We start from the raw sequence: 26,102 nt of genomic DNA on the forward strand, positions 1-26,102 counted from the left end.
CTCACACACTGCACCACAGAGAAAGAGGAGACCTACTCACATACTGCACCACCCACAGAGAAAGAGGAGACCTACTCACACACTGCACCACCCACAGAGAAACAGGAGACCTACTCACACACTGCACCACCCACAGAGAAACAGGAGACCTGCTCACATACTGCACTACCCACAGAGAAAGAGGAGGCCTACTCACATACTGCACCACCCACAGAGAAAGAGGAGGCCTACTCACATACTGCACCACCCACAGAGAAAGAGGAGGCCTACTCACATACTGCACCACCCACAGAGAAAGAGGAGGCCTACTCACATACTGCACCACCCACAGAGAAAGAGGAGGGCTACTCAGACACTGCACCACCAAGAGAAAGAGGAGGCCTACTCAGAAACTGCACCACCAAGAGAAAGAGGAAGCCTACTCAGACACTGCACCACCAAGAGAAAGCCTACTCAGACACTGCACCACCCACAGAGAAACAGGAGACCTACTCACACACTGCACCACCCACAGAGAAAGAGAACTAATCACACACTGCATCACCCACAGAGAAACAGGAGACCTGATCACATACTGCACCACCCACAGAAAAAGAGGAGACCTACTCACACACTGCACCACCCACAGAGAAAGAGGAGACCTACTCACACACTGCACCACCCACAGAGAAAGAGGAGACCTACTCACACACTGCACCACAGAGAAAGAGGAGACCTACTCACACACTGCACCACAGAGAAAGAGGAGACTTACTCACACACTGCACCAAAGAGAAAGAGGAGACCTACTCACACACTGCACCAAAGAGAAAGAGGAGACCTACTCACACACTACACCACCCACAGAGAAAGAGGAGACCTACTCACACACTACACCACCCACAGAGAAAGAGGAGACCTACTCACACACTACACCACCCACAGAGAAAGAGGAGACCTACTCACACACTACACCACCCACAGAGAAAGAGGAGACCTACTCACACACTACACCACCCACAGAGAAAGAGGAGACCTGCTCACACACTGCACCACAAAAACATAAAGAGGAGACCTGCTCATATACTGAACCATCTAGTAGGCAGTTTCTTACTGTAAGGGCCTGTAGAGCTTCCCATTCTTGAGGTGATTGAATTTTGTGAGCCAGGAGTCTGACAGCTATCTGAGGACTGAGGGGAAAAAAAGGATTAAAATGTGTGACAAACTAATTTTATATGCAATGTCACATATAATACAGGAATGGGTCTTACTCATGACTTCAGTCCCCCAGGTAGTGTTAATGAGCTCAGACTACAGCTGTGGATCTTAAAAAAATGTGTTAGAGAAAAAGCTCAAGGGATTAAAGAATGAGAGAAAAAAATGAGTGCGCAAATAAGAGGAAAAAAATAGAGAACGAGAGTATGAGACGGATTGAAAGAGAATGAAAGAGAAAATAATAAAAAGTGAGAGGGGGGAGAGAGAGAGAATGATAAGAGATGTGAAGGTGACCAAGGTGTGACATTTGTGTATGTTTATACCTGGATGAGTCATGTCCTAATAGACAAATATAAAGGTATACACCCATGCAGATAATATATACCCATGCAAATAATATATAAACATGCAGATAATATATACACATACAGATAATTATATTTTTCCATTAATCTTAGACATGTCTGATAAATTCTCTGTGTATATATGCAGCAAGAAATACAGAGTTATCAGCCCTACCTCTAAGTATCTGCAAAGTGTAACAAGAGAGGGCGCTTAAAGCTAGAAGTATAAACGATACAAATTTATTCACTTTCACACAAAAGTTGACATTTCATAAAATCATAAAAACGACCAAAGAGTTATTTTATTATTATTATTATTATACTTTATTTATTAAGCGCCAACATATTCCTCAGCGCTGTCCATGGATACAATTCATTTAAATAAAACAATACAAGACTTGTAAGATACTGGACAAAATTTACAAACACATACAGGAGGGATTGAGGGCCCTATTCCCGTGGGAACTTACAATCTAGAAGGGTAGGAGGTTGAGAAACAGGAGGTGAGGACTGCAAGATTGAGAAGGATGTTAATACAGAGTAAGATGAGGGAAATATTAGGTAAGTGAAATTAATTTATTATTTAGTTGGGTGGTAGGCTTCTCTGAACAGAAAAGTCTTCAGGGAGCATTTAAAGGAAGAAAGATTAGGGCAAAGCCTGACAGCACGAGGGAGAGTGTTCCAGAGGGTAGGTGCTGCACGACAGAAGACCTTCAGTCTAGCATGAGAGGAGGTGATAGTTGCGGATGCAAGGAGCAGGTCATTGTTGGATCTTTGTGGACGGGCTGGAGTATACTTGTTTATTAGAGAGGATAGGTAGAGGGGAGCGGCGTTGGTGAGAGTTTTGTATGTAAGGGTGAGAATTTTGAATTTAATTCTGCTGTGAATGGGGAGCCAATGAAGGGACTCACAGAGAGGTGCAGCAGATACAGATCGACGGGAAAGGTGGATCAGCCTGGCAGAGGCATTTAGGATGGATTGAAGGGGGGAGAGGCGGGAAAGAGGAAGGCCAGCGAGTAGGTTGTTGGAGTAGTCAAGTCGGGAGATAACAAAGGAGTGGATTATTTGCTTTGTGGTGTCAGCGCTCAGAAAAGGGCAAATTTTGGAAATATTGCGTAGATGATTGCGGCAGGATGTAGAAAGCGATTGGATATAGGGGATGAAGGATAGGTTTGAGTCAAGTGTGACTCCGAGGCAGCGGACTTGGGGCGATGGGGAAATGGTGATGCCGTCAACAGGGATAGAGAAGTCAGAAGTCGGCGTAGAGCTTGAGGGGGAGATAAGAAGGAGCTCAGTCTTGGACATGTTAATCTTTAGGTGGTGAGAGGCCATCCAGGAAGAAATACCAGATAAGCAGTTGCTGACATGAGAGGGGACAGAGGGAGAGAGAGCAGGGGTGGAGAGGTAGATCTGGGTGTCATTAGCATAGAGGTGATATTTGAAACCATAACTGTTGATAAGTTTACCCAGTGAAGAAGTATAGATGGAGAAGAGTAGAGGACCCAGAACAGATCCTTGAGGTACTCCAACAGACAGAGGCATAGGAGAGGAGTAGTCGCCGGCAAATGACACAGAAAAAGAGTTAATCTTAAGAACAAATATGTTTTGATTTCAAAAGGGATGTCTCCCAAAATTAAAATGTAAAATATATACCACCATAAGATATATGCTACTTATGCTAAAGGAAGTAATATAGATACTTTTGAGAGACTTGTTCTGGCAGATATATGTAAATGTAAAAATCCCCAAAAATTAAATAATTTTAATAGGAGGGACAGAAATATTCTCACTAATTTACAGAACAACAAACTAGTAGTCATTAAGCCAGCGGATAAGGGAGGGGGGTAGTATCCTGGGAAGGGGTAAAGAGATGGAAATTTTAAAGCAAAAAGAAAATACATTTTTTGAATCATAGTTTTTTTAGAATCCCGATCTTTTACTTTCTTCCCAAGGTTCATAAAGACCTGTGGAACCCTCCGTGGAGGCCTATAGTATCAGGGATAGGTTATTTCACAGCTAAGTTATTTCAATATGTGGATCAGTTCCTTCAAAAATATGTTAAGAATCTAGACTCCATCTATCAAATGGGAAGAAGACTTAATTTTAGCCACATGTGATGTGACTTCACTGTATACAGTGATAGACCACAAGCTAAGAGTTAAGGCTGTTGAAAATTATATATGAAAAGATAGAGATTTAAAAGAAGAACAGCATGAATTTATAATTGAAAGTATACTTTTTATTTTGGAGCACAATTATTATTCATTTGACAGATATTATTTTCAGGTAGAGTGAACAGCTAAGGGTGCAAGATTTGCACCGAGCTATGCAAAACTGTTTATGGGTGATTGGGAACAGGAATTGCTGTCCCAAGCTGGGCACGGGTGCTCTTTAGATGATATATTGATAATCTGGAAGGGATCGGAAAATAGTTTGGAAGACATTTTCTCATCTATAAATAGAAATATGAGAGGTTATATTAGAGCCTGAGAGGCTAGACACAAAAACCTTTATTTCAAGTCAGTTGATTTAAATAACTATATCCTTATGTCCGGCTGGCATCATAAGTGTTGAAAAGACAATATTCCTAAATGCCAATGTTTGGGGGTTAGGAAGAACTGCTCTAGAATAGAAGATTATGAAACTCAGGTACCAATATAACAACAAAGGTTCTATGGATGGGGTTATAAGGAACAAGTGGTGACTGCTGCTATTGATAGGGCAAGATCAACAGATAGAAATTCCCTTTTGGAATATAAGAATCAACCTGTAAGGACCTTCAATGAATATGATGTTCCATTCATAAAAAAAATTACAGTGAGGAATATAAAATAATTTTAAAAATGATAAACAAACATTGGCATCTGGTTAAAAATTATCCTGTAATTGGATAATCTAATCAAGGCAGATGACATAAGGTAAACCCTAACATTGAGAGTCCATTTGTAATGCTGAGGATTCAATCACTCTAAACGAAAGTAGGATTATCAGCACAAGGAGACTAATGAGGGGAAGACACCTGTGAATGCGCCTAAGAGTGATTTCGCTGCGTGAGGCATTTATTGCCAAAAGTAAGAAGGCTCTGAAGATTGAATCTTTTTTTCCTTTTAAAGGGACACTGAACCCCAAAAAATATTTTGTGATTCAGATAGAGCATGCAATTTTAAGCAACTTTCTAATTTACTTCTATTATTAAATTTTCTTCATTCTCTTGGTATGGTTTATTTGAAAAGCAAGAATGTAAGTTTAGATGTCGGCCCATTTTTGGTGAACTAACTGGGTTGTCCTTGCTGATTGGACAGCACCAATAAACAAGTGCTGTCCATGGTCCTGAACAAACATTTGCTGGATCCCCAGCTTAGATGCCTTCTTTTTCAAATAAAGATAGCAAGAGAAATAAGAAAAATTGATAATAGAAGTAAATTAGAAAGTTGCTTAAAATTGCATGCTCTATCTGAATCATGAAAGAAAAAATTTGGGTTCAGTGTCCCTTTAAGAGGACCGATTTGGTGGTAAAGATCTTAGCCAGGTATAAAACATAATTTATGCTTACCTGATAAATTTATTTCTCTTGTAGTGTATTCAGTCCACGGGTCATCCATTACTTATGGGATATATTCCCTTCCCAACAGGAAGTTGCAAGAGGATCACCCAAGCAGAGCTGCTATATAGCTCCTCCCCTCACATGTCATATCCAGTCATTCGACCGAAACAAGACAAGAAAGGAGAAACTATAGGGTGCAGTGGTGACTGGAATTTTAATTAAAATTTAGATCTGCCTTAAAAAGACAGAGAGGAATAAATTTATCAGGTAAGCATAAATTATGTTTTCTCTTGTTAAGTGTATTCAGTCCACGGGTCATCCATTACTTATGGGATACCAATACCAAAGCCAAAGTACACGGATAATGGGAGGGACAAGGCAGGAACTTAAACGGAAGGAACCACTGTCTGTAGAACCTTTCTCCCAAAAACAGCCTCCGAAGAAGCAAAAGTGTCAAATTTGTAAAATTTTGAAAAAGTGTGAAGCGAAGACCAAGTTGCAGCCTTGCAAATCTGTTCAACAGAGGCCTCATTCTTAAAGGCCCAGGTGGAAGCCACAGCTCTAGTGGAATGAGCTGTAATTCTTTCAGGAGGCTGCTGTCCAGCAGTCTCATAGGCTAAACGTATTATGCTACGAAGCCAAAAGGAGAGAGAGGTTGCCGAAGCTTTTTGACCTCTCCTCTGACCAGAGTACACGACAAACAGGGAAGAAGTTTGACGAAAATCTTTAGTTGCCTGTAAATAGAACTTCAGGGCACGGACTACGTCCAGATTATGCAAAAGTCGTTCCTTCTTTGAAGAAGGATTAGGACATAATGATGGAACAACAATCTCCTGATTGATATTCCTGTTAGAAACTACTTTAGGTAAAAACCCAGGTTTTGTACGCAGAACTACCTTGTCTGAATGGAAAATCAGATAAGGAGAATCACAATGTAAGGCCGATAACTCAGAGACTCTTCGAGCCGAGGAAATAGCCATCAAAAACAGAACTTTCAAAGATAAAAGCTTAATATCAATGGAATGAAGGGGTTCAAACGGAACCCCTTGAAGAACCTTAAGAACCAAGTTTAAGCTCCACGGAGGAGCAACCGTCTTAAACACAGGCTTAATCCTAGCCAAAGCCTGACAAAAAGCCTGGACGTCTGGAACTTCTGCCAGACGTTTGTGTAAGAGAATAGACAGAGCAGAAATCTGTCCCTTTAACGAACTAGCAGATAAGCCCTTTTCTAAACCCTCTTGTAGAAAGGACAATATCCTAGGAATCCTAACCTTACTCCATGAGTAACCCTTGGATTCGCACCAATATAAATATTTACGCCATATCTTATGGTAAATCTTTCTGGTAACAGGCTTCCGTGCCTGTATTAAGGTATCAATAACTGACTCCAAGAAGCCACGCTTTGATAGGATCAAGCGTTCAATCTCCATGCAGTCAGCCTCAGAGAAATTAGATTTGGATGGTTGAAAGGACCTTGTATTAGAAGGTCCTGCCTCAGAGGTAGAGAGCATGGTGGACAGGACGACATGTCCACTAGGTCTGCATACCAGGTCCTGCGTGGCCACGCAGGCGCTATCAGAATCACTGATGCTCTCTCCTGTTTGATCTTGGCAATCAGTCGAGGTAGCATCGGAAATGGTGGAAACACATAAGCCATGCTGAAGACCCAAGGGGCTGCCAGAGCATCTATCAGCGCCGCTCCCGGGTCCCTGGACCTGGATCCGTAACAAGGAAGCTTGGCGTTCTGGCGAGACGCCATGAGATCCAGTTCTGGTTTGCCCCAACGCTGAATCAGTTGAGCGAAGACCTCCGGATGAAGTTCCCACTCCCCCGGATGAAAAGTCTGGCAACTTAGAAAATCCGCCTCCCAGTTCTCCACGCCTGGGATGTAGATCGCTGACAGGTGGCAAGAGTGAGACTCAGCCCAGCGAATTATCTTGGAGACTTCTGACATCGCTAGGGAACTCCTGGTTCCCCCTTGATGGTTGATGTAAGCCACAGTCGTGATGTTGTCCGACTGAAATCTGATGAACCTCAGTGTTGCTAACTGAGGCCAAGCTAGAAGAGCATTGAATATTGCTCTCAACTCCAGAATATTTATTGGGAGGAGTTTCTCTCCTCGAGAAAGCCACCAGAGAAGAGAATCTCTGGTCTCTTGATCCAGATTTAATAGAGGGGACAAATCTGAGTAATCCCCATTCCACTGACTTAGCATGCATAATTGCAGAGGTCTGAGATGCAGGCGCGCAAATGGTAATATGTCCATCGCCGCTACCATTAAGCCGATTACTTCCATGCACTGAGCTACTGACGGGCGTGGAATGGAATGAAGGGCACGGCAAGCATTTAAAAGTTTTGATAACCTGACCTCCGTCAGGTAAATTTTCATTTCTACAGAATCTATCAGAGTCCCTAGGAAGGAGACTCTTGTGAGTGGTGATAGAGAACTCTTTTCCACGTTCACCTTCCACCCATGAGACCTCAGAAATGCCAGAACTATCTCTGTATGAGACTTGGCAATTTGAAAACTTGACGCTTGTATCAGAATGTCGTCTAGGTACGGAGCCACCGCTATGCCTCGCGGTCTTAGCACCGCTAGAAGTGAGCCCAGAACCTTTGTAAAAATTCTCGGGGCCGTAGCTAACCCGAAGGGAAGAGCTACAAACTGGTAATGCCTGTCTAGAAAGGCAAATCTTAGGTACCGATAAGGATCTTTGTGAATCGGTATATGAAGGTAGGCATCCTTTAAGTCTACTGTGGTCATGTATTGACCCTCTTGGATCATGGGTAGGATGGTTCGAATAGTTTCCATTTTGAATGATGGAACTCTTAGGAATTTGTTTAAGATCTTTAGGTCCAAGATTGGTCTGAAGGTTCCCTCTTTCTTGGGAACCACAAACAGATTTGAGTAAAACCCTTGCCCTTGTTCCGTCCGCGGAACTGGGTGGATCACCCCCATTACTAAGAGGTCTTGTACACAGCGTAGAAATGCCTCTTTCTTTATTTGGTTTGCTGATAACCTTGAAAGATGAAATCTCCCTTGTGGAGGAGAAGCTTTGAAGTCCAGAAGATATCCCTGAGATATGATCTCCAACGCCCAGGGATCCTGGACATCTCTTGCCCAAGCCTGGGCGAAGAGAGAAAGTCTGCCCCCCACTAGATCCGTTTCCGGATAGGGGGCCCTCTCTTCATGCTGTCTTAGGGGCAGAAGTAGGCTTTCTGGCCTGCTTGCCCTTGTTCCAGGGCTGGTTAGCTTTCCAGCCCTGTCTGTAACGAGCAACAGTTCCTTCCTGTTTTGGAGCGGAGGAAGTTGATGCTGCTCCTGCCTTGAAGTTACGAAAGGCACGAAAATTAGACTGTTTGGCCTTTGATTTGGCCCTGTCCTGAGGAAGAGTATGACCCTTACCTCCAGTAATGTCAGCAATAATTTCTTTCAAGCCGGGCCCGAATAAGGTCTGCCCCTTGAAAGGAATATTAAGCAATTTAGATTTAGGTCACGTCAGCTGACCAGGATTTAAGCCATAGCGCTCTGCGCGCCTGGATTGCGAATCCGGAGTTCTTAGCCGTTAGTTTGGTTAAATGTACAACGGCATCAGAAACAAATGCATTAGCTAGCTTAAGTGCTTTAAGCTTGGCCATAATCTCATCCAATGGAGCTGTGCGAATGGCCTCTTCCAGAGACTCAAACCAGAATGCCGCAGCAGCAGTGACAGGCGCAATGCATGCAAGGGGCTGTAAGATAAAACCTTGTTGAACAAACATTTTCTTAAGGTAACCTTCTAATTTTTTATCCATTGGATCCGAAAAAGCACAACTATCCTCCACCGGGATAGTGGTACGTTTAGCTAAAGTAGAAACTGCTCCCTCCACCTTAGGGACCGTCTGCCATAAGTCTTGTGTGGTGGCGTCTATTGGAAACATTTTTCTAAATATCGGAGGAGGGGAAAAGGGCACACCGGGTCTATCCCACTCCTTGCTAATAATTTCTGTAAGCCTTTTAGGTATAGGAAAAACGTCAGTACACACCAGTACCGCAAAGTATCTATCCAACCTACATATTTTCTCTGGAATTGCAACCGTGTTACAATCATTCAGAGCCGCTAATACCTCCCCTAGCAATACACGGAGGTTCTCAAGCTTAAATTTAAAATTAGAAATCTCTGAATCCGGTCTCCCTGGATCAGATCCGTCACCCACAGAATGAAGCTCTCCGTCCTCATGTTCTGCAAATTGTGACGCAGTATCGGACATGGCAATGAGACTAGCAAGCTTGGAAAATCCTTTCAAATAAGTTTACAAGCAATATAAAAAACGCTACTGCACCTTTAAGAAGCACAAAAAATTGTCACAGTTGAAATAACAATGAACCAAATCAGTTATAGCAACCAAATTTTCACAGTAAATGTGTTAAGTTAGCAAAGCATTGCACCCACTAGCAAATGGATGATTAACCCCTTAATACCCAAAAACGGATAATCAATTTAACAATTAACTTTTTTATCACAGTCAAACACACTGTCACAGGTCTGCTGTGACTGATTACCTCCCTCAAAATGAATTTTGAAGACCCATGAGCTCTCTATAGACGTCCTGGATCAAGGAAGAAGAAGCAGGAAGACTGTAACTGAATTTTTACTGCGCAAAAAAGCGCTAAAATAGGCCCCTCCCACTCATATTACAACAGTGGGAAACCTCAGTTAACCGTTTCTATGCAGAAATAAACCACAGCCATGTGGAAAATCATGCCCCAAAAGATTTATCACCAAAGTACCTCACAAAAAACGAATAACATGCCAGTAAACGTTTTAAACAAGCACTTAAAAGTTAGGTAGTGTTATTAATAAGCCTGCTACCAGTCGTTTCTACTGCAGTTAAGGCTCATACATTACTTCAGTATTAACAGTATTTTCTTAGTCAAATTCCATTCCTTAGAAAATTACTTATTGTACATACATTCATCAGCCTGATACCAGTCGCTACTGCATTTAAGGCTGTACTTACATTACATCGGTATCAGCAGTATTTTCTTAGTCAATTCCATTCCTTAGAAAAATATTCTACTGCACATACCTCATCTGCAGGGGACCCCGCATGCTATTCCCTTTCTGATGTTACCCCACTCCTCAGAATGTGCGAGAACAGCCAGTGGATCTTAGTTACTTCTGCTAAGATCATAGAAAACGCAGGCAGATTCTTCTTCTAAATACTGCCTGAGAGAAAAAAACAGAACACTCCGGTGCCATTTAAAATAACAAACTTTTGATTGAAGAAATAATTAAGTATAAAAATTCCACACTCCTCTCACACCTTCCTACTATGTCAGTTGCAAGAGAATGACAGGGTATGACATGTGAGGGGAGGAGCTATATAGCAGCTCTGCTTGGGTGATCCTCTTGCAACTTCCTGTTGGGAAGGGAATATATCCCATAAGTAATGGATGACCCGTGGACTGAATACACTTAATAATGAGAAATACTGTTCTTTATTTAAAGGAAGATTTCTAACCACGGAGTGTGACATATCTTATGGTTGTATATATTTTACATTTTTATTAATTTTGGGAGATATCCCTTTTGAAATCGAGACATTTTTGTTCTTGAGATCCCCAAGGAAGAACATACTGTGATCTGAGCGGTCATCGCAGAAAAGGCAGCAGGTCTGCAGAAAGAACACAACACTTGCAGGAACTATAAGTGTTGTCCCACAATAGGTTTTAAAATTTGCTTTATTCTCCAGTGTAAATAAATTATTTAAAATTGAATTTTATTTCAAAAAGACCTGCAGAAAAATTTTCACCAAAAAAAAATCTCATCGCTGAAAGTCTAGAAAAGTTCTGTCTCTAGGTTTAAGATATACTCTTTGGTCGTTTTTATGAAATGTCAAATGTTATGGGTGAAAGTGAATACATCTGTATTGTTTGTACTTCTAGCTTTAAGTGCCCTCTCATTACACTTAGCAGATTTCTATATTTATCTTGGACGGGGATAAACTTTACAGAGTGGCTTTTTAGAAGTTTCCTTTTGAACCAGCGCAATCTCCTATTTTGTTTTTTAATACCTCCCTCTAAGTACACGTCAGTCAGCTCCTCAAACAGGCAGAACCTTTATCACCACCTCGGTAACAAGCATGCAGCATATACATTCCCTAAATCTCCTATGAATCCCCCATCCAATGCCAAGGTCATTACATCTTCCTCCTGCAACCAACCCTAGTAAACGCACATTTTCTGCTTCATACATGGTCACAAACATCCTCAAACACCAGCTTCACATTAGCTACACAGGTAGTTTGCCCTCCCATGCAGATGCACACAACCTCTGACCCCTGTGCACAGAGCTTTTGTCCCCTAACAAGTACACAGTGTGCAGCTCTGTCCCAGTTAGGCCGATCCTCTGCTTCCAGAGTTCACACAAAAACTAGTAAACATACCCTTCTAGCTCTTTATTGATCTGGTCACAGAAGCTGATTATGTACTCCCAGTCCTCCTGCCTATTGCACGGGTTTGTTGCTTTATCTAGTGCAGAGAGAAACAAGAGATCAGGACCTGAAAAAGTATCAATAATCAATGCACATTATAAATCAAGTCACTTGCATATTAAGTTTCACCCTTTTGTACAGACATATACATATATGGACAGCTAGACTTTTTGCCTAGTCCACTTGTGCCTTTTGCTATCTGTAACCATTTCATTTCTGAGCTTTTTCTCCTCCCTTTAATGAGCCAGGGCTTTTTCTTTGAGTTACCAAATCATATGCTTTTTTTTTTTAAAGCAGATTGTGTACTTTCAGCAAATACAGGTAAAATAAATGGGACATCTATGTCATTCAGGCAATATTTATATGTCATAATTGATGTTCTCCACAGAAAATTTGCCAGCCAGGTGTCATTATGAATTAACTGAGTGGGAGCCGTGTAATACTTTAAAATACATTAACATTTTCTGTTAGCACATGTGAACTGCATAATTTAACATAAATTGATTTAATGATAACCTGAGCAACAAACATTGAAAAAATATATTAGCTAATTTTATCTTAATATTGGCTTAGATTTTAGCCGGGTGGTCAGTAAAATCAGCTGGGTGGTGTGGCCCTGGGGGGAAACCTGATAATATATCATTTTTATTCATTTTATATACATAGTAGTATTACAAAGATTGGACAGTACAGTACTAAATATAGACTAGCATTTGCATTTTAGCACACAAAAACCAAACCAAAAACACAGGCAGAGAAGATTGTGACTAACTGGTGGGGAGAATTAGAATTATTAATATTTTTTTTTTTTTTTTTTACAAAATATTAATGAAAGTCTGGATTTTAGAATAATACTGGATTTTGGAATTCCGGATTTGGAAATCTGCACCTGTATATTTATTTTGCAACACAACATAATTTTATAGTACATCAAGTGAATAAGGTATCAGTCAGTCATTTCTAAACATTTCACATTTTCCATCAATTCACCACCATCCAAAGAACAAAAGCATTTAGAAGATTGTTTTCCAATAAATCTCAGTAACTAATAATAAAAAAATATGTTTATGCCACGTATGCCCTTGCAATTTATTTGGAAAATTATTAATAAAATACTTAATATTAAATACATTGGAAAACTTCAAAACACAATTCTGATTTTAGAAAGGAGGGACAACTAACTTTGATAATGAAGGCAACAGGTTTTTATTGGCCATTCGAGCAGTAAAGCGTCATATACAAATGTTCCATCAAATGTCAGCTATTTTTACATTAACCCCTTAATGACCGAGGACGTGCAGGGTACGTCCTCAAAAAAAAGGCAGTTAACGCCTGAGGACGTACCCTGCACGTCCTCGGTGTGGAAAGCAGCTGGAAGCGATCCTGCTCGCTTCCAGCTGCTTTCCGGTTATTGCAGTGATGCCTCGATATGGAGGCATCCTGCAATAACCATACATGGCCATCCGATGCAGAGAGAGCCACTCTGTGGCCCTCTCTGCACCGGACATCGATGGCCGGTATCGTTGGTGGGTGGGAGCCGAATTGGGAGGCGGGTGGGCGGCCATCGGTGTCGCGCGTGACGTCACGGGGGGCGGGATCGGGATCGTGATCGTTGGGGGCGCGCACGGGCGCGCGCGCGTGCACGGGGGGTGGCGGGCGCGTGCACGGGGCGGGAGCGGGTGGGAACCGCTACACTACAGAAAAGTAGAAAAGGAAAAGTAAAAAAAAAAATAAATAAACTTTTTTTAAAAAACATCTAAGGGATCTGGAAGGGGTGGGGGGTTGGTCTTGGGGGGGGGGGGGAAAGCTACACTACAGAAAAGGGACATATTTTATTAAAAAAAAAGCATTTTTTTTCACTAAACTGGGTACTGGCAGACAGCTGCCAGTACCCAAGATGGCGCACATTAAGTCAGAGGGGGAGGGTTAGAGAGCTATTTAGTGGGGGATCAGTGAGGTTGGGGGCTAAGGGGGATCCCTACACAGAAGCATATGTAAATATGCTAACAAAAAATGCACAAAAAAGCCCAAATATACCTTTAATTTTAGTACTGGCAGAGTTTCTGCCAGTACTTAAGATGGCGGGGACATTTGTGGGCTAGGGGAGGGAAGAGAGATGTTTGGGAGGGATCAGGGGGTCTGATGTTTCAGGTGGGAGGCTGATCTTTACACTAAAGCTAAAATTAACCCTGCAAGCTCCCTACAAGCTACCTAATTAACCCCTTCACTGCTAGCCATAATACACGTGTGATGCGCAGCGCCATTTAGCAGCATTCTAATTACCAAAAAGCAACTCCAAAGTCATATATGTCTGCTATTTCTGAACAAAGGGGATCCCAGAGAAGCATTTACAACCATTTGTGCCATAATTGCACAAGCTGTTTGTAAATTATTTCAGTGAGAAACCTAAAATTGTGAAAAATTTTACGTTTTTTTTAATTTGATCGCATTTGGCGGTGAACTGGTGGCATGAAATATACCAAAATGGGCCTAGATCAATACTTGGGGTTGTCTACTACACTACACTAAAGCTAAAATTACCCCAAAAAGCTCCTTACATGCTCCCTAATTAACCCCTTCACTGCTGGGCATAATACACGTGTGGTGCGCAGTGGCATTTAGCGGCCTTCTAATTACCAAAAAGCAATGCCAAAGCCATATATGTCTGCTATTTCTGAACAAAGGGGATCCCAGAGAAGAATTTACAACCATTTATGCCATAATTGCACAAGCTGTTAGTAAATAATTTCAGTGAGAAACTGAAAGTTTGTGAAAAAATTTGTGAAAAAGTGAACAATTTTTTGTATTTGATCGCATTTGGCGGTGAAATGGTGGCATGAAATATACCAAAATGGGCCTAGATCAATAATTTGGGATGTCTTCTAAAAAAAAATATATACATGTCAATGGATATTCAGGGATTCCTGAAAGATATTAGTGTTCTAATGTAACTAGCGCTAATTTTGAAAAATAATGGTTTGGAAATAGCAAAGTGCTACTTGTATTTATGGCCCTATAAGTTACAAAAAAAGCAAAGAAGATGTAAACATTGGGTATTTCTAAACTCAGGACAAAATTTAGAAACAATTTAGCATGGGTGTTTTTTGGTGGTTGTAGATGTGTAACAGATTTTGGGGTTCAAAGTTAGAAAAAGTGTGTTTTTTTCCATTTTTCCTCATATTTTATAATTTTTTTTATAGTAAATGATAAGATATGATGAAAATAATGGTATTTTTAGAAAGTCCATTTAATGGCGAGAAAAACGGTATATAATATGTGTGGGTACAGTAAATGAGTAAGAGGAAAATTTCAGCTAAACACAAACACCGCAGAAATGTAAAAATAGCCTTGGTCCCAAACGGACAGAAAATGGAAAAGTGCTCTGGTCACTAAGGGGTTAAAGGGACATGAAACCCAAATTTTTTCTTTCATGATTTAGAAAGAACATGCAATTTTAAACAACTTTCTAATTTACTTCTATTATCTAATTTGCTTTATTCTCTTGATATACTTTGCTGAAAAGCATATCTAGATAGGCTCCGTAGCTGCTGATTGGTTGTTGCACATAGATGCCTCGTGTGATTGGCTTACCCATTATGCATTGCTATTTCTTCAACAATGGATATCTAAAGAATGAAGCAAATTAGATAATAGAAGTAAATTGGAATGTTGTTTAAAATTGTCATCTCTACTTGAATCATGAAAAAAAAAAATTGGGTTTAGTGTCCCTTTAATTTATCCCATTTTTAAGGAATATTTGATATGTGTATTTAATTAGAGAAACAAGGATGTATCAACCCTAACATTAAATTAAATCAAATCACCATGACAGCATGAAATGAATCCCCTTATTTTAGTAGTGGGATAACTAAATTTAAAATGATGACATATTTCTGTTGTTATTGATATGATAAGAGCTTCTTTACCTCACAAAATAAGAGGTGAGGTACTTGCCCTTATTTTCACGTCAGCTGTCTGAACAAAAGACTGCTCACCTGAAAATGAATTGCCTCTTACATGCACTTCAATGTACAGTTGGGTCACTAAGGGTTTTGTTCCACACGCTTATGGTGACAATTGTTGCTAAAGCTATCACTTGTTAGCCACCTCGCTGTGTGACACCATCCTGTTAAAGAGGGGCCTATCCTTTAAAGAGCCAATGAGACAAGTGACCTCTCATTCAAACATTCGTCTTTCTTCTTTCAAATGAAGGGTCACTTTCCTCTATGAGGAGTGAGATAGGAAGGCTCTGTTGAAACCTTCCTTTCTTTAAAGGGACACAGAACCCAAACATTTTTTTCAAATAAAGGTACCAAGAGAATGGAAAAAAAATGATAATAGGAGTAAATTAGAAAGTAGCTTAAAATTGCATGCGCTATCTGAATCACAAAAGAAAAAATTTGGGTTCAGTGTCCCTTTAAAGTGAAGGTAAAGTTACCTTCATCTCTATCCGGAATAATATACTTTCCTCAAAATGAATATGAGTTTAATTCATCATTTTTTTTTAATTATGAGTGTAAATAAAGTTATGTCCTTTTTTACTCACTGTTTGATGGTCTGCAAATTCAACCCGATTTTTTTTTTTTTCCTGTATGGATCACGTTTTTATGTTAGCCTATTGAAAATCTGGCCGTTAGGCGGCCGTCAATCAACGTCATTAGCCTCCTTTACAATATGCGCATGCGCTATATTTTTTCTTTCCTCCTCTGACTCCACGCGCGCTCCAGATTCGCGCATGCGTAATTTTATCTTGAAAAATAATAAGAACTAGGCTTTTATTTCTACAGACAATACGGACGGCTACATGCGGTGAGGAAATTACTTTTACCCGGTTTCATCTGGCGGCTCATCTGATTCCAAGCAGGTAGACAAAGAAAATGTTCGCCAGATAAAACTCAGTCTTTATTAGCATCTTTAAAATTACACAGTCTTTGGAGTACTGCAACAGAGTAAAGAAATCAGGCTATGACTACGGCTGTTTAAGCCGTTCTGTGCTACGCCAGTGTGCTTGTGTCATTTCTTTACTCTGTTGCAGTACTACAAAGACTGTGCAATTTTAAAGATGCTAATAAAAAGTGAGTTTTAATATATCCTTTATCTGGCGAACATTTTATTTGTGTACCTGCCTGGAATCAGCTGAGCCGCCCGATGAAACCGGTATCCTGCAATGTGATTGGACAAGACAGACACAAACCCCCGAAAAGAGGAGGAGTAGAGTTTCCAGATCCACAGGGACACCAGCCTCGTAGAGATACCACGGACACATGAAGTAAACAGATATCGCTGTTTGTGTCGGAAGTGTGGTAAGGGGGCACAGGGCTAGTGGAGCTGGTTTCAACTGTTTGTTTTCATTAATTTAACGCATGCGCAATTCAGAAGGGGTTGCCGGTTAGCGCATGCGCAGTGGAGAGGGATGTCGTGAACGCGCTTTAGAGAGATGTATAGAGCGGGTGGGACCGCTCTATACGTCAAAGATCAGAAAAGCAGGAAATAGGGTTTGGGAGGAGTCAATCATGGAAACGGTAGGGAATGATAAATCTTCATATTTTGCAAAATATAAATTATATAGAGAAAACAAGTTAGTTTCACTTATATAAGGATTAACAAATGCTTTGATGTGTTACAACCCTGAAAACTTTACCTTCACTTTAACTACTTCCTAGTACAACACCCCTCATCTGAAAGGTAAGACTTCTATTTTACAAACTGTTCAAACCAAACAGAGAAAGGATAACTCGGGAGGCATCCTCTGCTATAGACAATTAAAGCCTTAGCTGACCATTACACTAATTATGCTTACAGATCTGACTAGTAGCTTTTTAGCCTTGACTGATAACTATAGTGATATATTTGCACCCTGCCTGCATCAGCCCAGGTGTTTAATTATTAATCTGGGTAACTAGCTGAGACATCATCTTATTCACCACTGATCACAAAAGTGTTTTCCCCAGGGCCTATTTAGCGGGTGTACCCCCGGCTGACTTTACTAACCACCCAGCTAAAATTAAAGACAATATTATAAAATAATATAAAATGAGCTAATATTAAATGTTTTTAATGTTTGTTGCACAAATTATCAATGAATCTATGTATATTGCATTATGCAATTAATTAGAGTTTTGAATAGCTTAAAAACTTTGAGATGGTAATATAAACTGATTTTTTATATATATATATATATATATATATATATATATATATATATATATATATATATATATATATATATATACACTCTAATAGATATTTGTATTATTTATTTTGTCCCCTTTTCTGTAATTTCATTCTGAAACTGTGAGCTTTAGAAATGGAAGTGCAGTACACTGTTATATTTCACACGGCCATTGGCTGCACGCTCTAGTGACCTATTTATAAGTGTCCCTAATTGGCCACAGCAGAGAAGGTAACCTAGGTTACAACATGGCAGCTCCCATTGTTTTATAGACACTAAAACTTTACTCATTTTGTCAATATTTAAACAGCTAATGAAACGTATCTACAATATGATAATAATCTTCAGCAAAACAATATATAACAAGTGTGTTTCTTTAAACTTCTAAAGAATACAAAATAAATTTCAAATACAATAGTGTAAAAAATAAATAAGTACATAAAAATGATTTAAGTCTATGTACCAATGTGATTATAATTAAACAATGCCGACAGTCCTACAACACAATCATACTGGTAGAAAAACAGTGTAAATTTCTACACTTACACAGCTCAAACAAGTTAAAAATAATTAAATAATTTAATTCAGTCAAATATATATAGTTCAATTAAAGGGTAAAGTCAAAATTAAACTTTCACGATTCAGATAGAGCATGCCATTTTTCAAATTATAAGCATTTAAAATGAAATACTGTAATGTAGTCTATTATTACTCTTATGGAAAGGTATAACTAAAAATGTCCCTTTCAACGTAAGATTTCAAACACTGCTCCACAGTTACATACTATTTTTCTCCAAAAATCACAATATAGGTACCTAGACATTTGCAATCCAAATATGAGCCAAAACCGTTAGCTAACTTTTTTAAGTAGTCTATTACAAAGATCCTTATAGCACAAAACAACCAGTCACAAAAAAGCTGCATTTTATTCAAATTTAGAAACTTCTTAAAATGGAAACTGCACTTCTAAAATATTTTAAACAATATAAATTAAAATCACATCTGTTTCTTGTAACTTTTTAATAATTGCTGTTGCTGATCTTCTCAATCTTCCAAACGTCCTAAACCCTAGCACCATCTAGACCCTGGTTTCTCAACAGCTGGGCCGTGGCCCAGTACCGGGCCGTAATAGCCCTGCTGGTGGGCCCTGACCTGTCATGCCCCCACTGCACACCAAGGGCAGACTGAGACCAATCAAGGCCCCAGGAAAACTGTCTCACACTGACCCAAATGTATTCAAATTCATGCAAATGAACATGGTAGCCTCCCTGCCCTAATCCCAACAGGCCCATCAACTTCCAGAGCCAGGACCCCCAAAATTAAGGGCCAAAGAAAGGGCCCCCAAACTACCGGGCCCTGGATATGTCCAGCTAAAATTTACCGGGCCTTGAGGTCACTTTGGTTGAGAACCACTGATCTAGACGGTCTTTAGGGTATTTTAAACTGAATTATATAGTTTTATTTTAACTCAGCAGGCAATTGAAATGCACAGAACATTTTGCTACTGAGCCACGGGCACTGCAACTGTAATTTCCCCTGGGAACTATAATTCACAGCATTCCTTGCTGCCACCACGTGCTAATCTGATGCTGAGCATTGTAGTTACCAGGCACCTTAAAGGGACACTGAACCCAAATTTTGTCTTTCGCAATTCAGAAAGAGCATGCAATTTTATGCAACATTCTAATTTACTCCTATTATCAATTGTTCTTCGTTCTCTTGCTATCTTTATTTGAAAAGAAGGCATCTAAGCTTTTTTTGGGTTTCAGAACTCTGGACAGCAATTTTTTATTGGTGGATGAATTTATCCACCAATCAGCAAGGACAACCCAGGTTGTTCACCAAAAATGGGCCGGCATCTAAACTTACATTCTTGCATTTCAAATAAAGATACCAAGAGAATGAAGAAAATTTGATAATAGGAGTAAATTAGAAAGTTGATTAAAATATCATGCTCTATCTGAATCTTGAAAGAAAAAAAATTGGGTTCAGTGTCCCTTTAACAGGACTTAAAGCCCCCCCAAAAAAAGTTATTTCATTTTAAACAACTTCAAAATTGACTTTTATTATCAGATTTTCTTACTTCTTTTGGTATCCTTTGTTGAAAAGCAGGGAGGTAAACTCAGAAGTGTGCACATGCCTGGAGCACTATATGGCAGCAGTTTTGCAAGAGCAATAGATGGCAGCACTACTTCCTGCCATGTAGTGCTCCAGACAACTACCTAGATATCTCTTCAACAAAGAATACACTGGAATTAAGAGAATATAATAATAGAAGTAAATTGGAATTCATGCTCTGAATCACAAAATAAATATTTGGGGTTTCATTTGGGACAGCAAGATCAAAATCAAACTTTCATGATTCAGCACATAAAATTTTAAAAACTTTTCAATTTATTTCTACAATCAAATTTGCTTAATTCTCTTGGTATAATTTGTTGAAGAATAAACATAAGTAGGCTCAGGAGGATGTGTTTGTCTCTCTATGGCAGCAGTCCTTGCAACATTGTAGAACATTGCTACACGCATTGTTGTAAACACTGTTGCCTGTAAACAGCTTGATAAGATAAGGAAAGTATTAAACAATACAGTGGGGACTATGGGGCGTCACTGGGAGTGGTGTCATGTAGAGGGGTCACTGAAGACTGGTGTGTCAATGAGAGGAGATGCTGAGCGCATTAACTTAGGTTGTCACACCAGACACCGTCACATGAGGTGTCATTAAGAGAAGGCAAGGCTGTCACTTGTGGTTTCATTGACAAGCCATATGGGGGCTGCCACTTGGGGAGGGTATCACTGACAAGACACATCAGGTCACTTGGGCTATGGTGCCATGAGATGTCAAACTGTGACTTGGGGTATCCCTTACTGTAGATAGGGATCAGAGGGCTGTCACTTGGGGTATCAATGACGCAGAAGATACCAGGGTCCAAGGGGCTGTCACTGAGAATGGATTGTCACTGAAAGCAGATGCCAGAGGGCTGACATTTGAGGTGTCACAGAGAGATGCCAAGGACCAGGAGCTGTCATTAAGGGAAAATGTCAGGGACAGGGGTAGGGAGAATGCAAAGGACCGACAGAAATGTCAGGGACCAGAAGCTGTCACTATGGGGAAATGCCTGGATCCGGGGAACAGTGGATGTCACTAATGAGAAATGTCAGGGACCAAAGGCTGTCACCAAGAGGAAATATCAGTGACCAGGAGATGTCAGGGATCAGAAGCTGTCACTATGGGGAAATGTCAGGGACCAGAAGCTGTCACCAAGGGGAAATGGCGGTGACCGAGGGATGTCACTAATGGGAAATGTTAGGAAACAGAAGCTGTCACTAAAGGGAAAGGCCAGGGACAGGGGCTCTGTCACTAAGGAGCAATGCAGGGACCGGGGATTATCACTAAGAAGAAATGTCAGGAGGCTATCACTAAGGTGAAAAGACAAGGACCGGGGTTTGTCACTAAGGTGAAATGACAGGGACCGGGGCCTTGTCACTGATAGAAGTGCCAGAGCCCAAGGGCTGTCACTGATGGAAGTGCCAGAGCCCAGGGGCTGTCACTGATGGAAGTGCCAGAGCCCAGGGGCTGTCACTGATGGAAGTGCCAGAGCCCAGGGCTGTCACTGAGGGAAGTGCCAGAGCCCAGGGGCTGTCACTGATGGAAGTGCCAGAGCCCAGGGGCTGTCACTGATGGAAGTGCCAGAGCCCAAGGGCTGTCACTGATGGAAGTGCCAGAGCCCAAGGGCTGTCACTGATGGAAGTGCCAGAGCCCAAGGGCTGTCACTGATGGAAGTGCCAGAGCCCAAGGGCTGTCACTGATGGAAGTGCCAGAGCCCAAGGGCTGTCACTGATGGAAGTGCCAGAGCCCAAGGGCTGTAACTGATAGAAGTGCCAGAGCCCAAGGGCTGTAACTGATAGAAGTGCCAGAGCCCGGGGGTTGTCACTGATGGAAGTACCAGAGCCCAGGGGCTGTCACTGATGGAAGTGCCAGAGCCCAAGGGCTGTCACTGAGGGAAGTGCCAGAGCCCAAGGGCTGTCACTGAGGGAAGAGCCAGAGCCCGGGGTTTGTTACTATGGAAGTGCCAGAGCCCAAGGGCTGTCACTGATGGCAGTGCCAGAGCCCAAGGGCTGTCACTGATGGCAGTGCCAGAGCCCAAGGGCTGTCACTGATGGCAGTGCCAGAGCCCAAGGGCTGTCACTGATGGCAGTGCCAGAGCCCAAGGGCTGTCACTGATGGCAGTGCCAGAGCCCAAGGGCTGTCACTGATGGCAGTGCCAGAGCCCAAGGGCTGTCACTGATGGCAGTGCCAGAGCCCAAGGGCTGTCACTGATGGAAGTGCCAGAGCCCAAGGGCTGTCACTGATGGAAGTGCCAGAGCCAAAGGGCTGTCACTGATGGAGGTGTCAGAGCCCGGGGGGTTGTCACTGATAGTCATAGAAGTGCCAGAGCCCGGGGACTGTCACTTTCAAGGTCCCTCAGTCAAAACAGCAGAGTGCGAGTCAGTCTCCGGGTCTCGGTTACTTACTAAGCCAGGACTCCAAGCTCTCTCCGTCACTATCCGCCATGATGCCGCGGACGCCCCGCCCAGCATGCGGCAAATCTCGTGAGATCTTCCAAGTCTCGTGAGATCTGTCATCCAACATGGCGGCGCCCACGGGCAGAATGTTACTGCACAGGATCCGGGCCAGGCTGCCTTGGTACGGGGGAAATGTATCGGTGATGGGGACAAATTGCAATAATGCGTATATGGAAAGATAAATAAATGGCCGTGGTGTATGTATGGGAGATAACAGGGGATCAGGGTGGGTTGTGCATGGGGGTCATTGACACTGACATCTATGGGGAAGGGAGAAACACGGTGACAATAGCCTATAACACAAAGGGTAGAGTGTAAGCTTTATATAAAGACGTGGGGTGATACCAGGCTGGATGTAACTTTATAAGACAAAGCTTATGTTGTAGAATGTGTGGCTGTCAGGCACAGTTATAACCACTTGCCTGCAGGGGCTTCTGTAGGAGGTAAGAGATGAAAGCAGTTTACTGTGGCAGCCAGAGATTTGGGCTACACAGGAGTTACAAGAGCCTAAAGTCTTTTTATCGCCTATCCTGCGTGCTAGAAAGCTGTGGGTGAAATTAAACATTCAATTAAAAAAAGGCAAAGTATAGCTTAGAACATTCAATTTCTTTTAAAAGTCATGGCATACACTACACAACAGTTGTACACAACCACTTTCTCTCCCTTCTCATTAATTATCCTGCTTTTACAGCTTTATTCATATCTTTAGTAGATTGACAAAAATATAGGTAACGCAAAAACAAGGGGAGTAATGACATCTCCCCACAACTCACACCAATAAGGAGTATTACAATATAAAGTTCAAGAGTGTATTTGCAAGAGTCATCTCTAATAAAAAATGTGGGAGTCGAGAGGTCACAAGTTTGGAGATACAAAGTTCTTATAGCATTCCCATATATGCTTGTTCGAAAAAGAAAGGTTTTTGTACAGTTGATCATTATCAACGATTGATAGGTTATAGTAGTCTTTTATAATACAATATTTATTTGCTAAATTAGATCAGTGGTGCTGAAGGAAAAGAGAAGCATAAAGAGGTAGAAGAGGGGGGAGAAGTGAGAGAGAGAGAAAAAGAGGTGGGGGGAGAGAGGGGGTGATAAATGACTCAGATTGTTTTCTGCCATCATTAGTTCATATGTGTCAAGTTTATGTATTTTAAGATAATTGTATCTTTGAAGAACGAGGAGATCTGAGACTTGTTGTCTCCACTCCTGTGTGGACGGAATGTTTTTTGTCTTCCATTGTTTTGGGATCAGTTATTGGCACCCGTTGGCATCGTGAGGCGTGCCAAGCAACTGTTTTCTAGTATTGTGGGTAGGGAGCAAAAGAGGAGGCACTCCTGCCTGTTAGGGATCCTTATGCCCAAAGTGTCTGACATTTATGGATAAAATGTTCATCCAAAAAAAAAATATTCTTGGGCAAGACCACCAAAAATGGATAAGAGCTCCCTCCTCTCCACAACCCTTTCAACAGGTGCCGCTCAAGGAGGGAAATATCCTGTGAAGTCTCGAGGGAGTAAGATGCCACCTACTCAAAAACTTAATCTGTATTTCTTGTATAGTCGCAGAGACTGAGGAGCATTTTGTAAGTTTAAAAGCCCTTGTCCAGGCTTCAAAGTCAACCTCTAACTCAAGTTCTTTGTGCCCGGCTTGAGTATATGATGGGAGAGTGAAATTGTCTGTGACGAGAGATGTTTTATATAAAATGGAGATAAGGTGCTTTGGTATTACCTTTTAATGTGCATAATTTCTCGAATTGTGTAGGTTCCCTGCCTAAATCTGTTTTATGCTTATTGTGTGATATATAATGGACTTGTTGGTTGTAATTCATCCAAGAAGGAAAGATTTCTTTATGTATTTCCTCCAGTTGTGCGCGTGTTTTGATATGACCCTTTTCCGTAGAGTAGTGTATCGAGCCTATTCTTAGGCTATAGGGAGTTTTTATTTTAACCCCGAGTCGGTGGTAAGGAAGGTCCTTATTTTCAATAAGGGGCGTTAGAGGGAATGCTTAGAAGAATTATGCGTACTGGTCGCCAGAATTTTATCCCATTCAGAGAGTATGTGTGCAGTAATTAGGTATTTGTTTATACATTTAGGTCTCTTGTTTGGGGAGGTCCAGGCCATGGTACTGACATTATTTAAAAATGTGCCTGTCTAAGTGGATCCAGGCCTTATGATCGGAATTATGTGCCCATTCAACAATGTGTTGAAGGGTAATCGCTCTTCTATATGAGAGAGTGGTTTGTTCTTCCAGGTAGATACATCTCTGGTAATATCTTCTTTTAATGAGGCGAAATTGTATTTGTGTAAGTCTTGGAGTGAGGGGGTTATTTGTATACCTAAGTATTTTAGTTTGTGCTGGGCTATTGCTATACCGTGTGTATCTTTTATTTGTTGTATGTGTTGTTGTTCTGCATTGATGTTTAGAAGTTCTGATTTTATTTAAATTTAAAGGGACACTGAACACAATTTTTTTTTCGTATAGAGCATGACATTTTAAGCAACTTTCTAATTTATTCCTATTATCAAATTTTCTTCATTCTCTTGGTATCTTTATTTGAAATGCAAGAATGTAAGTTTAGATGCTGGCCATTTTTGGTGAACAACCTGGGTTGTCCTTGTTGATTGGTGGATAAATTCATCCACCAATAAAAAAGTGCTTTCCAGAGTCCTGAACCACAAAAAATGCTTAGATGCCTTTTTCAAATAAAGATACAAAGAGAATTTAGAAAAATTGATAATAGGAGTAAATTAGAAAGTTGCTAAAAATTGCATGCTCTATCTGAATCACAAAAAAAAAAATTGGGTTTAGTTTCCCTTTGATAGAAAATTAGATACGGCTCCATATGTCCGTAGTTCGTGTAATAATTCTGGTATGGAAGTTTTAACTTCCGATATTGTGAAGAGGACATCGTCCGCGTATAGGGCTTGTTTATGTTCTGTATCTCCCACTTTTATTCCTCTAATTTTATCATTTTGCCTTATTTTTTGGGCTAGTACTTTAATCGATAACGCGAATAGCAAAGGCGAAAGGGGACACCTCTGTCTGGTGCCGTTGCTTATGTGAAAAGTATCTGGCAACGTGCCATTCACCCTCGCATTTGGATTAGAGTACAAAGGTAGGATTCTGTAATCCCCATCACCTCCATCGTGCGATGCAGAAAAGGCCACCCGACCCTGTCGAAGGCCTTCTCCGCATCGGTCGAGAACAGAACCATCTGGATATTCTGCTCTTTTTAAACTGTTTCTGTGGTGTTTCTTTTTCATATTATCTCTTTCATGCGTTATCTACTTTTTTGTCAAGGGTTCACTGAAATAAGGTTTATTCCTTTATATTATTTAATGTAAAGTTGAAACTAAAGCTAAACATCTGATCACAAAACTTAAACACCTAGTAACGTAGCCTCCCTTAAAAAAATAAGGCACTAGGAAATATTTACTGCAAAACTGAGCAATGATTTTTTTCATAGCCAAGAATATTCAGCTCTTCAACACTAATTGTGATCAGTAAAGAAAGCCTGGTCAGCAACTTTTAGTATTTTACTTATCCACAAGAAATTTTAGTTGCATTTGGTGACCGGACTGCTCTATTCATATGCACTGTCTATACTTCCAGACTCCCAAGGATATTTCTGGGTTATTTTGATAAAGAAAGGAGGGTGAGGAATGTATAATGAGGGTAGCTCAGGGTTAGTGTTTTACGTACAGATTACAGTCATGATAAAGCAAGAAAAATATTAAAAGCAAGTTATCTAAACGGTAAGACAGCGATAATATGTTAACATAATGGACCCTTTGGTTCAATTATG

The 26,102-nt window shown here is 40.9% G+C and overlaps 2 protein-coding genes across 3 annotated transcripts in view; one reads left to right on the plus strand and one right to left on the minus strand.

The window, feature by feature from the left end:
* Positions 1-22,294, minus strand: part of GGA3 (golgi associated, gamma adaptin ear containing, ARF binding protein 3) — a 173,585-nt gene extending 151,291 nt beyond the window's left edge. The window contains exons 1-3 of the mRNA XM_053708918.1: positions 22,247-22,294; positions 11,512-11,596; positions 1,094-1,169 (exon numbers count right to left, since the gene is read on the minus strand). Coding sequence (XP_053564893.1) covers positions 1,094-1,169; positions 11,512-11,596; positions 22,247-22,286 — 201 coding nt within the window. The 5' untranslated portion in view covers positions 22,287-22,294. The remainder of the gene's footprint in view (positions 1-1,093; positions 1,170-11,511; positions 11,597-22,246) is intronic.
* A 41-nt stretch (positions 22,295-22,335) lies between these two features.
* Positions 22,336-26,102, plus strand: part of MRPS7 (mitochondrial ribosomal protein S7) — a 50,940-nt gene continuing 47,173 nt past the window's right edge. Inside the window, exon 1 of one of the 2 annotated variants that reach the window (XM_053708927.1) lies at positions 22,336-22,418. In XM_053708927.1, coding sequence (XP_053564902.1) covers positions 22,363-22,418 — 56 coding nt within the window. In that variant the 5' untranslated portion in view covers positions 22,336-22,362. Of the gene's footprint in view, positions 22,495-26,102 lie in introns of both variants that reach the window. The other variant, XM_053708930.1, reaches the window with a different exon arrangement.

This window comes from Bombina bombina, chromosome 1 (genome assembly GCF_027579735.1).
Source record: "Bombina bombina isolate aBomBom1 chromosome 1, aBomBom1.pri, whole genome shotgun sequence".
Taxonomy (NCBI): Eukaryota; Metazoa; Chordata; class Amphibia; order Anura; family Bombinatoridae; genus Bombina; species Bombina bombina.